The 21225-nt window shown below is 29.3% G+C and overlaps 2 protein-coding genes and 1 pseudogene across 7 annotated transcripts in view; 2 read left to right on the top strand and 1 right to left on the bottom strand.

The window, feature by feature from the left end:
- The window catches only part of LOC138939132 (probable cytochrome P450 6a13), a 14418-nt gene extending 4102 nt beyond the window's left edge, over nucleotides 1–10316 (top strand). The window contains exons 2-9 of one of the 4 annotated variants that reach the window (XR_011447798.1): nucleotides 3191–3310; nucleotides 3647–4019; nucleotides 5260–5785; nucleotides 6878–7099; nucleotides 7257–7508; nucleotides 7701–7902; nucleotides 8412–8590; nucleotides 8804–10316. Coding sequence is in view for 2 of the 4 variants with exons in the window: in XM_070306698.1 (XP_070162799.1) it covers nucleotides 3687–4019; nucleotides 5260–5785; nucleotides 6878–7099; nucleotides 7257–7508; nucleotides 7701–7873 (1506 nt within the window). In the remaining 2 variants the exon portion in view is untranslated. The other 3 variants (XR_011447797.1, XM_070306698.1, XM_070306697.1) reach the window with 3 other exon arrangements.
- LOC138939133 (cytochrome P450 6k1-like) overlaps nucleotides 1–21225 on the bottom strand; it is a 119177-nt pseudogene that overhangs the window by 49217 nt on the left and 48735 nt on the right.
- LOC138939131 (cytochrome P450 6a2-like) overlaps nucleotides 13505–21225 on the top strand; it is a 33586-nt gene continuing 25865 nt past the window's right edge. Inside the window, exon 1 of one of the 3 annotated variants that reach the window (XM_070306693.1) lies at nucleotides 13505–13619. The gene's annotated coding sequence lies outside the window, so the exon portion shown is untranslated. Of the gene's footprint in view, nucleotides 13773–21225 lie in introns of all 3 variants that reach the window. The other 2 variants (XM_070306694.1, XM_070306696.1) reach the window with 2 other exon arrangements.

The raw sequence follows: 21225 nt of genomic DNA, 5'->3' as shown, positions 1-21225 counted from the left end.
AAGCAGTGGTATCAACGCAGAGTACTGTTAAGGCTTTAAATCTATTTAAATATATACTTTTATATGAATGGCCAAAAGCTGCAGAATTTGTTCGGTTTTTGCTGACAATCTGCTATCAGATTGTCTTGCGCAGATCTTGCTCGATTTTTGTCATCAATTTGACGTCAAATCATGTCAAGCTTTGCTCGGTTTTTGCCGTCAATTTGCTGTCAGGTTATGTCAACAAGCTTTGTCACCAAAACACAAGCTTAATGCGGACACAGATGGCACTGGATTTGTTACCAAGTTTTGAGCGAATTTGATGCCAATTTGGCAACAATTTGTTATCAAATTGCTTACTGGGCTTATGTTGCATATATATACTCTTTACTGCAAACTATGAAGATATAACAGAAAATACTCGCTTCTAATTATAATGAGTCTAATTACATCCCAGTAAGCAATTTGATAACAAATTGTTGCCAAATTAACATCAAATTCGCTCAAAACTTGGTAACAAATCCAGTGCCATCTGTGTCCGCATTAAACTTGTGTTTTGGTGACAAAGCTTGTTGACATAACCTGACAGCAAATTGACGGCAAAAACCGAGCAAAGCTTGACATGATTTGACGTCAAATTGATGGCAAAAATCGACCAAGATCTGCGCAAGACAATCTGATAGCAGATTGTCAGCAAAAACCGAACAAATTCTGCAGCTTTTGGCCATTCACATAAAAGTATATATTTAAATAGATTTAAAGCCTTAACCCTAAGTAACAAAATGATAAGTGATGATAAGTTTTAGTCATAAAATGACCATTATATAATTAGACATTATATAAAATCATATATTAATATATTAAAACATATAGGTAAATTCAAATAACTTAATTTATAAAATTAAAGATCTTTTTGGACAGAAATTGTTTGAATAAGTGAAAATCGAACAATTATCTGTCCGATTTGCCAAAAATCAATTCAATATCTGAATTTCCTGTATAAGAATTATGGCAAAAATTGAACTGATAGAAATATATATATTATAATATTATTAGCATTTTGTAGGCTTTATATACACTCATGACAAGAATTTGAATACGGGTACAGATAATGAATAACGCGCCGCATAGCGATAAGCGACTGAACTATTTTATAATACTTTGTAATAAGCTGCAGATTTTGTTCGGTTTTTGCTGCCAATTTGCCATCAGATTGCGCATTCTAGATCCTGCTCAGTTTTTCAATCTGATGTTAGTCATGTCAGCAAGCTTTGCTCGGTTTCTGCCGCCAATTTGCTGTGTAGTTATGTTAGCAAGCTTTGCTTGATTCTTGCCGGCAATTTGCAGCTTAATCGGTAATAACAACTCTTGTACCAAATTTGTAGCCTTTTTGCTGACAATAATTTGTAGCAAGCACTTGGCAATATCTGTTAGAACAGACCTGGCTGACTGGGATGCATCCAAACCTTGTCCCATATTGCTAAAGTATCCAAGCTCTTTCATGTTAGCAAAGAATGCTTACTCAATATAATTTCGTAGAAACAGCACAATCTCATAAACTTACAAATATTTTTGATTCTGAAAACACATAATGAGATAATAAGACAGTGACATACGTGAGGTTAAGATATCTGTCATGTGTGCAGTAAGCAATGTAAAAAAACGCTCTGTTAGAACATCTTTATTATTTATATATAGTTTTTTTGTTATATATCTGTGTTTTACGTATGATATACTGTCTGTAAACAATTAATAATTGTTTTTTGTAAAAATTTCACGATGTCGTGACATACGTGAAATTTTAAGTGTGAAAGAATACAATTATTAATTATTTATAGACAGTATATCAAATGTAAAATACAGATATATAAAAATAAAATTATATATAATTAATAAAGATATTCTAACAGGGCGTTTTTCTACATTGCCTACTGATAAATAATTATTAAATATTTATTATAATGTTTTAATATTACGCGTATAAATTTATGAAATTTTTTTAACAATTTTTTTACTATAATTATGCATCCATTTATTATATTGTATATTTGCTTAAAAGTATTATATATTTGAATTTATTAGGTATTCCACTGAAACTAAATATTTCCAACAAGGTTTATATCCGATCGGGCCTGTGTCCGATTGCAACCATATGTGTCCGATCGGGCCTGTGTCCTATCGGGCCCGTGTCCGATTGCAACCATATGTGTCCGATCGGAATTGTGTCCGATTGGGTCTGTGTCCGATCGGGCCTGTGTCCGATTGCAACCATATGTGTCCGATCGGAATTGTGTCCAATTGGGTCTGTGTCCGATCGAGCCTGTGTCCGATCGGGACTGTGTCCGATCGAGCCTGTGTCCGATTGGATCTGTGTCCGATCGGGAAATATTGTCGTGTCCGATCGGTAATGTGCGCAATCGGGACGATCCCGTTCTACCCCTCGATTATTTGAAATTTGTGATGCTACTTGAGAGCCTAATTTCTTAAAATTAATAAAATAGATATTTTTCGAAAAACAATTTTATATGTATATAGCACTTTTCCAATTTCATTTCAAGAAAAACCATTATTTCTTAAAAAACAAAAATTAATAAGCTTTAACGTACATGCATATCTTAAATTGTATAAAATGTGCTATTAAGTTTAAAATCTAAACTAAATAATCAATAAAATATATTCATTAGATTGATAAGTTCAAATAATATAAATATTATGTAATTTACATGAATATCATATTTATTTCAATCATTCACAAATTTACATATTTTTATATATTTTATTTATATAAAACGTCATTAATTTAGCAAAAAAAGTATAAAATTAATTATTAATTCAATGTATCTGATATAATTTTACATTTCATATATGTGTGCGTGCATGCGTGTGCGTATATATGTACACTCTCTGCGCATGCGCATGCGTGTGTGTGTGTGCGCGCGCGCTTGTGTGTGTGTGTGTCTTACGTAATCAAATAGCTAATAAATTATTATAACTGAAAAACAATTACTTTATCATAATACATTACTATATACATTAATATTTACATATGTATTCAAGAAAGTATAATAATCTTTGATTTTTGTCAGTATATATTATTAATATAGTGCGAGCGTTTTACGCGGTTGATGCATTTTCGAGATATACTAAGTGAGGAAATTTGCAATTCATTGTGTTATGTATAAATTCGTTCTTCTTGTGGTGGGGTATATAGATATCTTTCTAATTGAACTGGACTTGGATCACGTCAGCCAGTATTATCTTTGGTTACAGACCCGATAACATGCAGCTACTACAATTGGAACTGCCAAAGTACTATTGCTGTTGCATTTAAGTACGTTGTATTTATTATCATTATCATTTATCTCTAAATGTTGTTCGTCTCAAAACGAGTTTTGCAACATGCACAATTTGTAAACTCTCGCAGAGCATATTTGGCGTACAAATATAATAATAACATTCCGAAAAATTATTTTACCTTTTTTAGTTTTAAAGCAGTTATTTCAAAACATATGTCAGAAATTCTTCTATTGGATTTTCGATAGAAAATTTGATAAAATTCAATTAAACCAAGCTTTTATAAATATTTAATTTGTTAAAAATATATCTAATTTATTGAACTGTTTAATTTTTATTTTTCTTGACGAAATATTGTTCTTTTCTGTTTCAGTAAACATTGCTTAAGATAATTGGTCGATTGTTATATAACTATGGAATCTTTCGAAATATTGTGCGGCATTGCTGCTATACTTTTCAGTGTGTATTATTATTTTACGTTGAACTTTAATTTTTGGAAGTCACGTGGCATTTGTGGCCCAAAACCGATACCAGGATTCGGTAATTTTAAAGACGTTATGTTTATGAAAAAATCTACACCTGATTATTTGATGGAAATATACAACAACTATAAAGATGAATCCATGGTAGGAATATTCATTAACAGGACACCCGTTCTTATTGTAAAAGATCCGGATTTAATGAAGGATATTCTTATCAAAGATTTTACCACATTTGCTGATAGAGGATTTCCACTTCATGAAAAGGTTCGAATGTATATGTACAAATATACATATATGCATATTTTAAATTATATTATAACATGTGAACTCTCTCTCTCTCCCCCTCCCCTCCCCCCTCTCTCTCTTCCCCTCTCTCCCATCTCTCTCTCTTAATATATATATTGTATATACAGGGTGTCCCATTTTAATCTCCTCAGGCAAATGTCTCAAAAACCAAGCCCGGAAAAGAAAAATGTTTCAGACAAAAGTTGTTTGGTTTCGAGGAAGCCATAAGATGGTACCATAAGATGGTACCATTGGTTTGACCTTGGAAAATTATTTGAAGGTCATGTGAAGGTCAACTTTAAAATCTTAAATGGAAACCCCCATTTTTTATTTAGTATTCTTGTAGCTGACATCGAGAGCTTTCCAAAACACTATAATAAAGTATTTTTCCATTAAGTACTTTTTGAGTTATTTTATATTTTAATCTGACATATTTTGATATAAAAAATAAAATATTTCGTAAAATATTCAGTTTTCGATAATCTTACCGTAATACTTTTATGTACAGAATAATGAGACAAATTAATTAGTGCCAAAAAAACAAATAATTGTTTAAAAAAATACATTGTAAATAATTTTCTTAAAAACAATTTTTTTTTTATACTAATTGATTTATTCATTATTCTGTACATAGAAGTATTACGGTAAGATTATCAAAAACTAAATATTTTACGAGATATTTAATTTTTTATATCAAAATATGTCAGAATAAAATATAAAATAACTCAAAAAGTACTTAAGAAAAAAATACTTTATTATAGTGTTTTGGAAATCTATCGATGTCAGCTACAAGAATACTAAATAAAAAATGGGGGTTTCTATTTAAGATTTTAAAGTTGACCTTTACATGACCTTCAAATGATTTTCCAAGGTCAAATCATTGTCACCATCTTATGGCCCTCTTGAAGCCACACAACTTTTGTTTGAAACATTTTTCGATTTTCTTAACGCAGTGTTTCTGAGATATTTGAGTGGGTCCTTTAAAATGGGACACCCTGTATATATATATATATATATATATATATATATATATATATATATATATGTATGTATGTAAACAAAAAATATTTTTTCAATAACTTTGGTACATTGCGTGTGGTAAGAATGATTGAAAATTTCGAGATTTGTTTCAAATAGTTTCGAACAAGTTTTTGTATAACCTCTAGTAAATCATATGCTTGAAGTAGAAAATTTGATTAAAATTTTGTGTTTATTATAGTTAGATCCACTATCGCAACATCTTTTCGCTTTGGAGCCTAAAAGATGGCGACCTTTAAGGACAAGACTGTCACCCGTTTTTACATCCGGTAAATTAAAGGAGATGTTTTCTTTAATATCACAGTGCTCCGATCGACTTGAACAATACATAGAAACATTAGCGAGCAAAAACGAGTCTGTAGAATGTCGTGAATTGACGGCTAAGTATACAACCGATGTAATAGGTATTTGCGCCTTCGGCGTTGAGACGAACGCTATGTCAGACGAAGACAGCGAATTCCGCAAGATGGGGAGATTAGTCTTTACGCCTACTTGGGAGAATATTCTACGGTCGAGATTCAAACAATTTCTGCCGTGGCTTTGCGATATTCTCAGTTACATCCTACCAGAAACAGAGGTCAACAAATTTTTTACACGTATTGTCATAGAGACCATGACCTATAGAGATGCGAATAATATTGTTAGGCACGATTTCATTGATATGTTGCGCGAATTAAAAAAACATCCAGATAAAGTAAACAATATCGGTAAGTGACAACTGTTGATCCGTGTGGATATTTTTTATCTTGCGATTATTTTTTAAATGAGAAGCATATGATTATGAGTAAGAGAAAGTAAGGTAAAACCGGGTAGGCGAGTCAAACCGGGTACCTCTGTTTCTTCATGATAAGTGCTACTATCTTTGGCCAACTCGTGTTATTAGTTGTCGATTAATGCCATTATTTTGAGATGAATCATGCCCACGTGTACATGATATTTCTTTTTTAAAAGAAGTTCAACATTTTCGGGCTAAAAAAGATCGATAATCGGGCAACAATCGAGTTGTTATGGACTTCTTCTACACAGAGCATCTATTTCGATAAATGCAGCATTGTATTCTGTACATATAGAGAGTATATCATATTAGTTTTGATTGTCATTTTCTACGCCGGAATATACAACCGTCATGTTTATTATTTTCTTCATGTTGGGGCAAAATCAGATACCTATACATCTTATGTAATAAAAAGAGGAAAAACTATTATGCTGACTTTGCCTCCCTACAAAAAGCAGTTGGAAACGAAAACTACTATCCAGAGAAAGAAACCACTAAAAAAAATTTTTTTTTGAGATCCCTAAAGTTAAAAAATTGAATAAGAAAGTCTTGCAGAAATGTAGAACAAGAGGATATCTTTATTTGTGATTTTTGGCAATAGAATACATCTTTGTATTGGATTTTGATTAAAATAAATCTAGATTTTGTAATCACATGGTGTTTTATATGTTTTTAAATGGGTATCCGGTTTTACCCTACCGGTAGGGCAAAACCGGGTATTTTGACATTTCCAAAAAATCTTGTTATCTTTAGTAACCAAATTTTTTTTTCAGCAACTAGCCTCATTTTCTCATAGTTTAAGGTCCACTAAAGACTACTAACAGTCAGGTAAATTTTTTTACTCTGATTTTTTTGTAGGAAGACAAATCCAAAAGAGTATTCGGTTTTACCCTACTTTCCCCTATATAAAATATCAGTTCATCAAATATTAGATGTTAAATGGATAGATAAATTATAATATTTAATTCTCGAACAAAAATAAGATTATTTGTATTATTTGTAACAAGAAATTATTACATTTTAGATTTAACCGAAAGTTTGATAGCTGCTCAAGCGTTTATATTTTTCATTGCCGGCTTTGAAACTTCATCGACGACCATGAGTAACACTCTTTACGAGTTGGCATTAAATCAGGAAATACAAGACAAGCTACGTGAGGAAATTAATGAAGAATATATGAGACATAATGACAATTTTACATATGAGAACATTAAAAAAATGAATTATTTGGATAAAATTTTTAAAGGTATGTTAGCAGAAGAGATGTATTAAAAGAAAAATATGGTATTTATTTACAGCGACATTATAATGTTATCTGTTGTTGACTTTTAACACAAATAAGAAATAAACCTTTATAATTCTTATATTTTATACCTCTTTTTCATTGTTCTGAATATATACAGAAACTTTACGAAAATATCCGCCGGTACCACAGCTTACAAGAAAAACTACGTCGAATTATACTTTTGATAATATCAAAGTTAATATACCAAAAGATCAGGAGATATGGATTCCCATTTACTCGATTCAACGAGATCCTGATATTTATCCGAAACCAGATGTGTTTGATCCAGAAAGATTTAATGACGAAGTTGTGCAAACCAGGCACCCGATGTATTATTTACCTTTTGGTGACGGACCAAGGAATTGTATTGGTAAAGTGAAATAGATCTAAATATACGTCTTTATACATACAAGTTCTGTTTGTTTTGCTTTCAGGCTGAAAATTTCTTTACTTGAGAAGATTAAGTCTCTTCTCAAGTAATAATTATTTTTAATTTTTAGATGCTTGCTTCTATATTGAAAACTTTAATATTTTTCTTGTAATAATTATTTTTTATTTTTAGGTGCTCGATTCGCTGTTCATCAGACAAAGATTGGGCTTATAAAGATACTGCGAAACTATAAAGTCGAAACTTGCAAAAAAACGCCAATATCATACGTGAACGATTGTAGGACGTTTATATTAACACCATTGGATGGAATATATTTGAAAATGACTAAAATCCATCGATCTTAGTTTACGCTCAGTCTTTTCTTTCAAAAAACGTGCGTCAAAAAAATAAAGAAAACATTTATAAATTAGAATAATAATAGCCGAAAATTTGATAGCTGCTCACGCATTCATATTTTTGCCAGCTTTGAAACTTCATCGACGACTATGGGTAACGCTCTTTACGAGTTGGCATTAAATTAGAAACTACTTTAATTGAATTATTATTATTTTATTCAGGGTTGGGAAGTAACGCGTTACTTGTAACGCCGTTACCGTTACAGTTACTTTTTTTCGGTAACTGTAACGGTAATGGCGTTACAAATTTTATTTGTAACGGAAAAAGTAACTTCGTTACATTTTTCGGTAACGAGTAACAAATTTAACAGTTACTTTTATCGTTACTTTTTTCAAATTTTTTGATTTATTTAAGATATTATTCTTGCTATTGTGCGTGATAAAATTTTTATCTTAACCGTAAAGCCGTAAGCAAATCGACCAATTAGCATTCTTATTATGTTGTAAAAATGCTTGAATGTGATTGATCAACTTATGGCTCTTGCAGACCAGTGCGATGACGCGACACGCGATATCCAATGAGAGCTTTATCTTTTCGGAAAAACAGAACTCTCATTTACTACCAGTTCTAAGTACCTTGCAACGAAAATTAGAAAATCTCAATAAATCTAACCTTATAGATTGCCATTCATTAGTTGAAGCTATTCAGCAAGGTTTAAATAAAAGGTAACTTATTAATTTGATTAATACATATGTTATTTAATTTTAAATAAGGATTTAATTGAAAAATATTATTTTATTTTAAACTATTGATTCAAAAATATTAATTTCAATAAAACAAACAATGTCGCTTAATTTACTATATTTGATTTTAAATTTCTTACAATATTTGAAACAAAAGAATTAATAATAGCAGCATGTTTACATCCAAAATTTAAGTTAAACTGGTTAACCGGAGAAAAAAGAAAACGTGCTGAAAATTACTTGGAGGATTTATTGGGAATCCGATCAACTGAAAATTCTTCAAAAGCTGGAAAATCTGACGATCACGATGATTTTTTCATTTTTGAGCAAAAAACGGTGCAAAATGAATCTGAACAAGAAGAATTGCAACGGTTTTTAAAATCAAATAATTGTAATATAGAAATGTTAAACGACTATCCAAAACTTAAAAAACTTTTTATTAAATATAATACAGCTCTACCAAGCAGTGCATCTGTAGAAAGAATGTTTAGCATCGGTGGCTCTGTATTAACACCACAAAGAGGGCATTTAAATGATGATACTATGGAGCAACAAATTTTATTAAAAATTAATAAAGAATTTCGATAAAATTTAATCATTTATTTTGTAATAAACCTTGAATGAAATGTTGCTTACATACTTGCTTGCTTGAATACTTGCTTTTTTAAAAGTTTTTCTTATGCAAAATAATTTATTAGTTTGTATTGTAAAAAAGTAACGGAAATTGTAACGACTCGTTACTTTTTAGTAACTGTAACGGTAACGAGTTACTTTTTAAAATTAGTAACGAGTAACGGTAACGAGTTACTTTTTAGAAAAAATAACGGTAATGGTAACGAGTTACTTTTATAAAGTAACTTTCCCAACCCTGATTTTATTAATATCTATAGTAGTAATAGTACTTCGTGAGTATATTAATTTATTAATAATTTGGAATAATTATCTTAAATTTATATTGTTACATGTACGACAGAAAGATAGTTATATTTTTTTTCTTGCTGAGTTAGTGAGAATGTGTAAAAATAAAGAATAAGCAACATATAAAATGTTTATAAATTTCCAACAATATTTTTAACATTGTTAAATAATGTACATAAATATTATTTTTATATATCCGATATACTATATATTCCATTGTCTGAAATGGAATCACAAGGTATAATATTTGTAATCCGAGAAATCGGAAAGATTTTTAGATTTTATTCATCCCCTATTAGAATACGATGAAACATTATCAGCGGAGATGTATATTTAAATAATATATTACATAACATATTTAAATAACATATAATGATATATTTTTTTGATTACATTAAAAATTTATTGTAGATGTAGCATATAAGGCGCACGTTTCATATTTGAATATCGTTATTACTTATGTAATTTGTATCTTTTTTATGATATATTTTTATTATTACTCTTAACTTTTATTAACTTGTTTTCAATGTAATCTTTATTGACTTGTTTACAATATAACCTTCAGATTTCTTTTTCTTTATTAATAATGGTTTTGGCCAAATATTTTATATATACTTTCCTTTTTAAATCACTATTTGATTACTAAGTGTTGCAATACAATATCAAACACGCATTTATCTTTTAATTGCATATCTTAAATTAATTATTTATATAGCGTGGAATATAAAAGGCGTCAACACTGTAGCTTCGATAATTAGCATTATTAATACACGTGAAAAAATGTTTGCTACTTTTTTCGTTTCTCTTTCCTGTGTATTTATTTTTTAGTGGAGAAAAAATGTATTTGAGATTTTAATTTATATAGACGAAAACACAAACATATTTGGGACATATTTATTAATCGTTTATATTAAATCATGATCAATTTCTTAAATAATGCATAATGATGTTTGTATTATCGAATAAACAAATTAATTTGATGCTATAATCATTATTTTTAAAGATATTTAAAAACAATGTTAAAATACTCATTGCCAATCAAATTATCAATAATCAAATTGCACTTTAAAATACTAAAGCCATATAAAAACATCAATATATTATCAATATTTTATTATATTAATTCATGTAATTTATCGCAATCTAAAAATATTTATATTTATCTCAATCCAGAGAAATTTACGGAGAAAATTATTTAATCGAGAGACATTAAGTACCTTTCATAAATCAAAATATTGCTTCGGTACACAAAATAAATATTGCTCTGTCTGTGTGTGTGTGTGTGTGTGTGTGTGTGTGTGTGTGTGTGTGTGTGTGTATGTGTGTGTGTGTTAGGCGTTAGGTGTTATATTATCATAGATAATGTTATCTAATACAAAGATTTAATATATTGCATACTTTTTAAATAAAGTTCACAAGACATTATTGATACATATAAAAATAATATTTCATTAATTATAAAATGTATAATGTAACATTCAACAAAATTATTCTTTATTTAGTAATTTTATTAATTTTATTAAATAATTTTTTGCATAAATATTAGACACTCTTCAAAGTATAAACTAAGACTTATTGATATTTTGGAAAAATACAAAATATATGTTTGCTAAAAATTAACAGTCATATATACAGGGTGCCCCATTTTAACTTTCATACCATAATATCTTAAAAACTATGCATTTTCAAAAAAAAATGTTTCAGACAAAAGTTATTTGGATAATTATTTCGAATAAGGCCTTTTCTGAATTTTGACAAATATGATCGAATCTCTTGGTAAAACTCTTTGTTGTGACTCCAACAGTGATAATCAGTTGGGGGAGACCGTACTTCATCATTCCAACCCCCCAAAAAACCGAAAAATCCCCAAAATTACCAAAGAAAAGCAAGGTCCACCCTACAATTGTTATGTGGATGGGAAAGTGTATCCAAATTTTAGTTTTAAACCAGAAATAAGTTTGGATTATCTTATATCTTCCGGAAGTGGAGCTCCCTTGTAGGCGAGGAGGGGGGAGGAACCCACTGTGTCCACGCATATACTTTACAAAGCAAAGCGAGGTCCACCCTACAATTGTTGTGTGGATGAGAAAGTGTATGCGCGGACGCAGTGGGCTCTGCTCCTCTCCTTACGGGAGGCTCCACTTCCGGAAGATATAACCTAACTCAAACCTATTTCTGATTTAAAATTAAAATTTGGTTGTGGAATGGACTTTATAGTACATAATTACTTAATTTTCGGTAATTTTGAGGGTTTTCCGTTTTTTTAGGATGGGAGTGATGGGAGTCGGGTTCCTCCGACTGATTATCACTGTTGGGGTCACAACAATAAGTTTTACCGAGAAATCCGATCATATTTGTCAAAATTCAGAGAAGACCTTATTCGAAATAATTACCGTTATTTGACTCAGAAGGGGACTTAAGAAGATATGCCATTAGTTTGATCTTAAACAGTCGTTTGAAGGTCGCGTGAAGGTTATCTTTAATTTTTTAAATGGAAACCCCCATTTTCCATTACATATTCTTGTAGCTTAGCTCGAGAGTTTTTCAAAACTCTATAATAAAGTATGTTTTCATTAAATATTTTTCGAATTTTTTTATATCTTAATCTGACATATTTTGATGTAAAAAATAAAATATCTCATAAAATATTTAGTTTTCGATAACCTTACCTGTAATACTTTTATGTACGGAATAATGAGACAAATCAATTTAATAGTGTATAAAAAACAAATAATTCTTAAAAAAATACATTGTAAATAATTACATACTTTTCCTTAAAAACAATTTTTTTTTAAACAATTTGTTTTTTTTACACTAATTAATTTGTCTCATTATTCCGTACACAAAAGTATTATGGTAAGATTATCGAAAACTAAATATTTGATGAGATTTTATTTTTTATATCAAAATATGTCAGGTAAGGCTGCGTTTAAAAACATCACCCGTATGCACACGAGCGTCGTTTTATCTTTGTTTAACTTTTGATACATAACAAAGATAAAACGATGCTCGTCTGTACACGAGTGATGTTTCCGAACGCAACCTAAGATGTAAAATAATTCGCAAAATACTTAATGAAAAAATATTTTATTATAGTATTTTGAAAAGCTCTTGAGCTAAGTTACAGGAATATGTAATATAAAATAGGGATTTCTATTTAAAAAATTAAAGATGGTCTTTACATGACCTTCAAACGACTATCCAAAGTCAAACTAATGGCATCTTCTTATGTCCCCTTCCGAGTCAAATAACCTTTGTCTGAAACATTTTTTTTTGAAAATGTATAGTTTTCGAGATATTACGATGTGAAAGTTAAAATAAGGCAAAATGATAAAAATGATAAGAATGACAATAAATTGTGAGTTTAATGTTTACATGTATATCACAAAGAATGACTTAGAATCACAAAGAATGATAAAGTACGTAGATTGTATTAATTAAGTCTAAAATGTAAACAAAACAATTAATAGAATTTATGCTTTAAATTGACGAATTCAAATAATAGATATACTTTATTTCACAGATTTTTAAAAAATTTATTTTTATTAAAATTTTTTTCAAAGAGCCATTTTCTCTTATAATTCATCTATATAAAACGATATCCGTAATCTAGTTAGAACAATGTAAAAAGTTAATTGTTAATTCAAAATATTTGATATAATGTATTTTATATTCCATGTTTCACACAATTAGATAGTTAACAAGTTGTACAACCGAAAAACGATTGATAATTATCTTTTGAGTTAATTTCATTAATTGCGTTGCAGCATACATGTATATCAGCATATAGCACATATAGTGTGTAGTATGATTAAGAAAGGTTATCTAATCAATTAATACTTCTAGGTATTATGATTTGCAAAGTCATTCGATATTTTTCACTTGAGATAAATCTTAATGATATAGTTTCCGCAATTCATCATGACTCATATTCTCGTTCACACATCTCTTTGTGGTGGCACTTATAATTTAATCTAACTTGAACCACAGCAGTCAGTATTCTTTCCACTCACATCATTGCAAGTTGGTCGGCTGGAATAGCTACGAATGTGTCAGCTGCTGCAATTACCAATTACGTTACCAACGCATTTAAGTACATTATATTCGTCGTTTATTTGGATATTGATTGTCGTGTTAAGTGAAATATTTCAACTATTGTAAGAATAATGATATTTTGAAAGATAATTTTATCTTTGCATCCTTTTTTTATGAAAGAGGTCAGAGATTTAATCAATCACTTCCTAATGTACGTATACTCTGTTCTTTGAGAGAGAATGTCTTCAATTTTCGCATTTTATGATCAGATCTCTCCGCGGGCTTCGTTCACTTGTGGACAAAAAAAATGTAACTTATTGATAGATAATTTATCGAAAATAGTGACTAGTCCGCTAGTATACAGTGTACACGAACGAAAACATCACGTGATAAGCACTGACGTCAGTTTGATACATTTATAGTTGTGTGGTATTGCTGTGGTGAACGGTATTATTCATTTTATTGCGTCGCATGAATTCAAATTTGTAATAGTACACAACGACTTTTCATTCTTAAGGCACATTCTTTAATTCCAAATTTTATACAGAATGAATGTCAGATGAATGAATGTCAGATGATTGATTATCTTTGCAAACTTTTTTATTTGTACCTGTCCACTCCTGCTATATCGTCTACTTTATCCCCACTTTACTACTAAATACTACAGCTTGACACAGCACTCTTTCATTTCTATGATATAATTTATTAAGGTGAAGGAATGATTTTTTCATTCTCGTTCGTTTGATTTCAACGTGGTGAGTTAAATACGCATGAAATTTTTTTCTTTATTTAAATTATGATCGGGTATACACAAAGACAAATATTTGTGGCATAAGCCAGATCGTCAGGTTATACAATTTATTAAAATCATAAAATAAAATCTTATTTATTATTTATTATTGCTCGTCGTTGGTATTAATTGGTGAGTTTTAAATAAAAGATAATTTATGCATGACAGTCACACACACACACACACACACACACACACACACACACACACACAATTTGAGCGCACTACATTTAACGAAGCTTTTTTTTCAGTTTTCTATGCTAATATCTTTAAAATGTTCTAATCTAAAACATTAAAAAATCATATTTTTAAAAATATCTATATGTATGTATGTATGTATGTATGTATGTATGTATGTATGTATGTATGTATGTATGTATGTATGTATGTATGTATGTATGTATGTATGTATGTATGTATGTATATACGTATGTACGGAATATACATTGTACAACTTCTAACTTCCGCATTTTTTGAGATATCCCAGACAGCACAAGGATGTCCTTAGGACGTCCAAAGGGCATCCAGGACATACATGTAGGATATCCTCAGGATATCCCATTGTAATCCTCAGATCTCCTCTGGATGTCCTGAGGAAGAGTAAACGATAGCCGTATATTAACCTCTGGAGAATCCAGGGAGATCTTGTGGAACATCCTAAGGATTTTTGTAGGATATGTTAGGGATATTTTTCGTATGTTTCAAGGAGTAAATTTTAAAATTTAAATATAAATTAAAATTATGTTTTGTTATTTACTGCCAATATTAAAAATCTAATATTAAAAATATTGTAGTTCACCGTTCTTTAATATTTGAGGCTTTCGTGCTGTACATGAATATTTTAAGTTTGGCTCCCGGATTTGAGTTGTGTAATATTTTCTAAATGATCCAATATCTGAATTCCCTATGTTGGGATTGCATCAGAAATTGAACTGATAGAAAATAATTACATTTGTAATTTCCTATCAGTTGCTCTTTGCAAGCTTTATATAATTCTCATGACCAAATCTCAAATACGAGTTCGCGTGTCGCATAGCCGTAAACAAACAAACTAGCGGTTGAATACTAGTTTGTAAAGTTTTTAGAATGTTGCGAACAGTAACATTTCTCATGAAATATTAAATAAATAATAATTTTGAATATATGAAAATGTGCGCATCAAATTCAATTATTAATATTAAACGAAATTAATGTTAACAATTAATTGCACATGTATATGTCCTTTGGAAATCCAAAAGACATCCAATATAATAGACAGGGTAGATATATCCTACAGACATTCAGGGGTTATCCAGTGGACATTTATAGGACATTTAATACTTATTATAATACTTAAGATTTCTAAATTATATTAAATAGCCGACACAACTAAAAATAATTATGTATGCATATTAAATTTTTATAAATATATTTATAATAATATCTTAAAACATCCTACAAATGTCCTGAACCGTCCTGGACATATTCAGGATGATCCTGAGGATGTTTTGTGCTGGCTGGAATGGAGCTAAATTTTTTTAAATGAATTGAGTATCATTAAAAAATGGTTGGTATTGAATTTGGTGAGAATTGGTAAAAGTGTTCACTTTTTATAAAATTTTGAATTTTTTGGGGAAATGTATGTATATGCTGTAATTTTCACAAATTTTAAGATATCTTCCTCTATAAGGAAATTAAAATTGAAAAACTCGCTTGCTTTAAGGAGCTTAAGCTTTGTGAGCGAAATAAAATAATGAAGAAGCAATGTGCAAATTTCTAATTTGCACAATTTTCATCTTCTTTTTCTCAATAATTTGAAAATATTTGTTTAGCATCTTTTTCAAAAACAAATTTTTATATTGCGATCTATATTTCAATTTTTTATAATCATACATATCCATAGATAAGATAGATAAGAGAGATACCCATAGAAATAAGATCTATACGCAACAAAAAGTTTAATATTTAGCCCTAAAAAATTACTTTTAAAAAAATTTTTCCTTGAAAAATAATTTTATTAAAAAATAAAAAAATAAAAACTAATTTTTCTCTAAAAAATAACTCTAAAAAATAAAAACCTTTAAAAAATAAAAGATCAAAAATAAATATGAAATCAAGTTAACTAGCCAAGAGTACATAGAAATAGTTCAGTTTGTGAGGGTTTGTAATTTGAAATAGTATTTGTCATAAAATCAATCTTGCATTTATAGAAATATTATAGATTTTCTTGAGAAAATTAAAATGCATTTTATTTTCATAAAATTACGCTATTATGTCCCCCCCCCCCCCCAAATAAATATTATATATAATATATAAAATATCACTATTCTATTGCGGATTTTATTACAAATAGTACATCATAAAACTACTTAATCTTTACTGCAATAACGTCGATTACGTCAATCACTAATTTCGAGTTTAAAAGTGCCCCGTACCAAACTGATCGACTTGTTTTGAAATTAACCATAAGTTTTACCAGATAGGCCCGTAACGATAAGGACTAAAATTAAAGTGATAAACAAAAACTTGGCATGCCCGAATCGCATTATAAGTCATATATTTTTATTAATATATTGATAATGATTTCTGATAATCTTTTGCAAGTTTTTATTTCAGATTAAAATTATTTTTATATAAGGGAAAATTCTTTTATATACTTGGCGTATTTTTTTTACCTTTGTAAGGTTTTTTTTAAGAAGAATATCACTGCTTTTTATAATAAATTTTTTAAGGATAAACATTAAACTTTTTAATTTAAGAAATTAAGGCTCAAGTGATATCACAAATTTAAATAATCGCTGGCTAGTAAGAGTCATACGCAGTAATGCATCAGATTCATAGAAAAATAAGTTTTCTATGAAACTGTTTATATGCACAGGGCACGAAATTTACTTCGTGTTATACAAAAATTTAAAAATTAATCTCAATTCGAGATTTATAATAACCCCTCTTTATCTCCCTGGAAAGACGAAGGCGAGAAAAATATCGGGGCGAAGTCGCTAAATCGAGAATCGAACCCGAGTCTTTCGCTTGCCGAGCGACTACTCTTACCTCTAACCTATTCAGACCCCACACTATCGATACTTCTCATTCGCCTTATACGTATGTAAATATCTATTACTAATAACGCCATCTTTCAGCCGGCGTAAACTCTAACAATTTAAGAAATTAAGACTCTCAAATAATATCACAAATTTAAATAATCGCGTGTTAGTAAGAGCCAAACGCGGATGGTAGTACGTCATTAAACTTTTTATTGCAAGTTGGGATTTTTTTATGTTTATATATATATATATATATATATATATATATATATATATATATAAACATAAAAAAATCCGCGTTTAGCTCTTACATGCGATTATTTAAATTTGTGATATCATTTGAGAGTCTTAATTTCTTAAATTGTTAGAGTTAATGCATAATTAACATTTTTAATTCAACTTACAAATGGTTAAGTAATGAGTTTATGTTAATGCAGCAAAATAAGTCTTGTGAGAATTCTACCAAAAATATCATAAAACAACATTGAATAGACATTTCTATTAATTGACAATATAAAGAATAATGAAATGAATAAAATTATATCGAAGCATTTCTATGTCCACAAACATTTTGTGTATTTGGAATTACTCGTAACTCTTGGTCTTGGAAATGTGAATATTTATTTATATTTTATATACAGGGTGTTCTAGACCACCCGTACACTTTTCTTTCAAAAACTAAGCATTTCAGAGAAAAACTTTTGAACAAAAATTGTATGGTTTTGAGCAGAATATAAGATGGTGTCATTGGTTTGACCTTGGATGGCATCGTTAAGATCAAGTCAAGGACACCTTTAATTTCTTAAATGGAACCCCCTATTTTTCATTACATATTCTTATCTCAAGAGCTTATTTCGAGAGCTTTCCAAAACACTATAATAAAGTATTTTTTCATTAAGTACTTTTTGAGTTATTTAATATTTTAATCTGACATATTTTGATATAAAAAATTAAATATTTTGTAAAATATTTAGTTTTTGATAATCTTACCGTAATATTTTTATGTACAGAATAATGAGACAAATCAATTAGTGCAAACAAAAAAAAAAAAAACAAATAATTGTTTAAAAAAATACATTGTAAATAATTTTCTTAAAAGCAATTATTTTTTATACTAGTTGATTTGTCTCATTATTCTGTGCATAAAAGTATTATCGAAAACTAAATATTTTACAAGATATTTAATTTTTTATATCAAAATATGTCAGATTAAAATACAAAATAACTCAAAAAGTACTTAATGAAAAAATACTTTATTGTAGTGTTTTGGAAAGATCTCGATATAAGCTATAAGAATATGTAATAAAATATAGGGAGTTCCATTTAAGAAATTAAAGGTGTCCTTGACTTGATCTTAACGATGCCATCCAAGGTTAAATCAATGACACCATCTTATGTTCCCTTCGAAACTATACAACTTTTGTTGAAAACGTTTTTCTCTAAAATGCTTAGTTTTTGAAAGAAAAGGAGTGTACGGGTGGTCTAGGTCACCCTATATAAATGTAATTATGCGTAAATAATACTTTTAGGTCACTTAAAAATGGCTAAGCAATGAGTTGCATGTTTATGTTAATATAACAAAATAAATTTTGCGGGAATTATTAAAAATATTTCATACACAGTTGAATTAAAAGCGAATTAGAGCGTGAAATAGAAATATTAAGCATTAGTTAAAGACGAGAAATAAGATAATAATTTTGTTTATAAATTATATACTAAAAGTTATTTATTTTCTTAGACTAAATATTTTAAGGACAAGATTTAGTCTATTTAACTTTTTTGATATAATGATTGAACTTATTTTTTTTAAAGCAATGAAAAACGTGAACGTGGAAATTGATGGTTTATTCAGATAGAGCTGCCTTTTGTACAATATAATGTTATTGAAGAGCATTAGAATATTTAATAAAAGTAGTTCAAATTTGCATCGAAATGAGGAGGAGGAATCGGTTAGTGATGCTAAATTACAGATTTTATTAGAGAGTCGTATAAAAGTTTATAATAATTCGGTAGCTGTGTTGATTAAAACAAAAGCCTATGATGCAGTTTTAAAAAATGTGAAACATGTTCCGAGATATCAACCACAAAATGTTAAGAAGAAAGAGAGAGGGGGGGGGGAGAGAGAGAGATTGCATAAGCTTTTGCATCTCAATATTGTTCTTACAATGTGCACAATACATATACACACCTACTTGTATTGTTTCTATAATATGCACAATATATATACACACATATTTGAACTTTCCATATGTAAAATATAAATTAAGAATATATACAACTTATTAAAAAGAAGATTAAATCTAGTACATAAAAAGAAGATTAGAATTTTTGCAATACCTTTCCTAAATAGTGCCTTAACATTTTGTGATTGATATCTCTGAACATGTTTCATATTTTTTAAAGCTGGATCATAGGCTTCTGTTTTAATCAACACAGCTGCCAAATTATTATAAACTTTTATATGACTCCCCAGTAAGCAATTTGATAACAAATTGTTGCCAAATTGGCATCAAATTCGCTCAAAACTTGGTAACAAATCCAGTGCCATCTGTGTCCGCATTAAGCTTGTGTTTTGGTGACAAAGCTTGTTGACATAACCTGACAGCAAATTGACGGCAAAAACCGAGCAAAGCTTGACATGATTTGATGTCAAATTGATGGCAAAAATCGAGCAAGATCTGCGCAAGACAATCTGATAGCAGATTGTCAGCAAAAACCGAACAAATTCTGCAGCTTTTGGCCATTCATATAAAAGTATATATTTAAATAGATTTAAAGCCTTAACCCTAAGTAACAAAATGATGATAAGTTTTGGTCATAAAATGACCATTAGATAATTAGACATTATATAAAATCATATATTAATATGTTAAAACATATAGGTAAATTCAAATAACTTAATTTATAAAATTAAAGATCTTTTTGGACAGAAATTGTTTGAATAAGTGAAAATCGAACAATTATCTGTCCGATTTGCCAAAAATCAATTCAATATCTGAATTTCCTGTATAAGAATTATGTCAAAAATTGAACTGATAGAAATATATATATTATAATATTATTAGCATTTTGTAGGCTTTATATACACTCATGACAAGAATTTGAATACGGGTATAGATAATGAATAACGCGCCGCATAGCGATAAGCGACTGAACTATTTTATAATACTTTGTAATAAGCTGCAGATTTTGTTCGGTATTTGCTGCCAATTTGCCATCAGATTGCGCACTCTAGATCTTGCTCAGTTTTTGCCGACAATCTGATGTCAGTCATGTCAGCAAGCTTTGCTCGGTTTCTGCCGCCAATTTGCTGTGTAGTTATGTTAGCAAGCTTTGCTTGATTCTTGCCGGCAATCTGCCAGCTTAATCGGTAATAACAACTCTTGTACCAAATTTGTAGCCTTTTTGCTGACAATAATTTGTAGCAAGCACTTGGCAATATCTGTTAGAACAGACCTGGCTGACTGGGTCTTTAATAAAATCTGTAATTTAGCATCACTAACCGATTCCTCCTGTTCATTTTGATTCAAATTTGAATTACTTTTATCAGATATTCTAATGCTCTTCGATAACATTATATTGGAAAAGGCAGCTCCATTCGAATAAACCACCAGTTTCCATGTTTACGCTTCTCATTGCTTTAAAAAAATAAGTTTAACCATTATCCAAGAAAATAAATAATCTTTATTATATAATTTATAAACAAAATTATTACCATATTTGTCTTCTTTGATTAATGCTTTCTATTTCAGGCTCTAACTTTGATGCTTTCAAATCAATTGTATACAGGGTGATTCAAAACAACCTTCTGTCCTTACAATGTCATATACTTGATTCAATTCTAAGACGAT

The sequence above is a fragment of the Polyergus mexicanus genome, unplaced genomic scaffold, assembly GCF_030449975.1.
Source record: "Polyergus mexicanus isolate NDT 795.1 unplaced genomic scaffold, iyPolMexi1.0 SCAF_14, whole genome shotgun sequence".
Lineage (NCBI taxonomy): Eukaryota > Metazoa > Arthropoda > Insecta > Hymenoptera > Formicidae > Polyergus > Polyergus mexicanus.
This window is presented reverse-complemented; position numbering and strand designations above follow the sequence as displayed.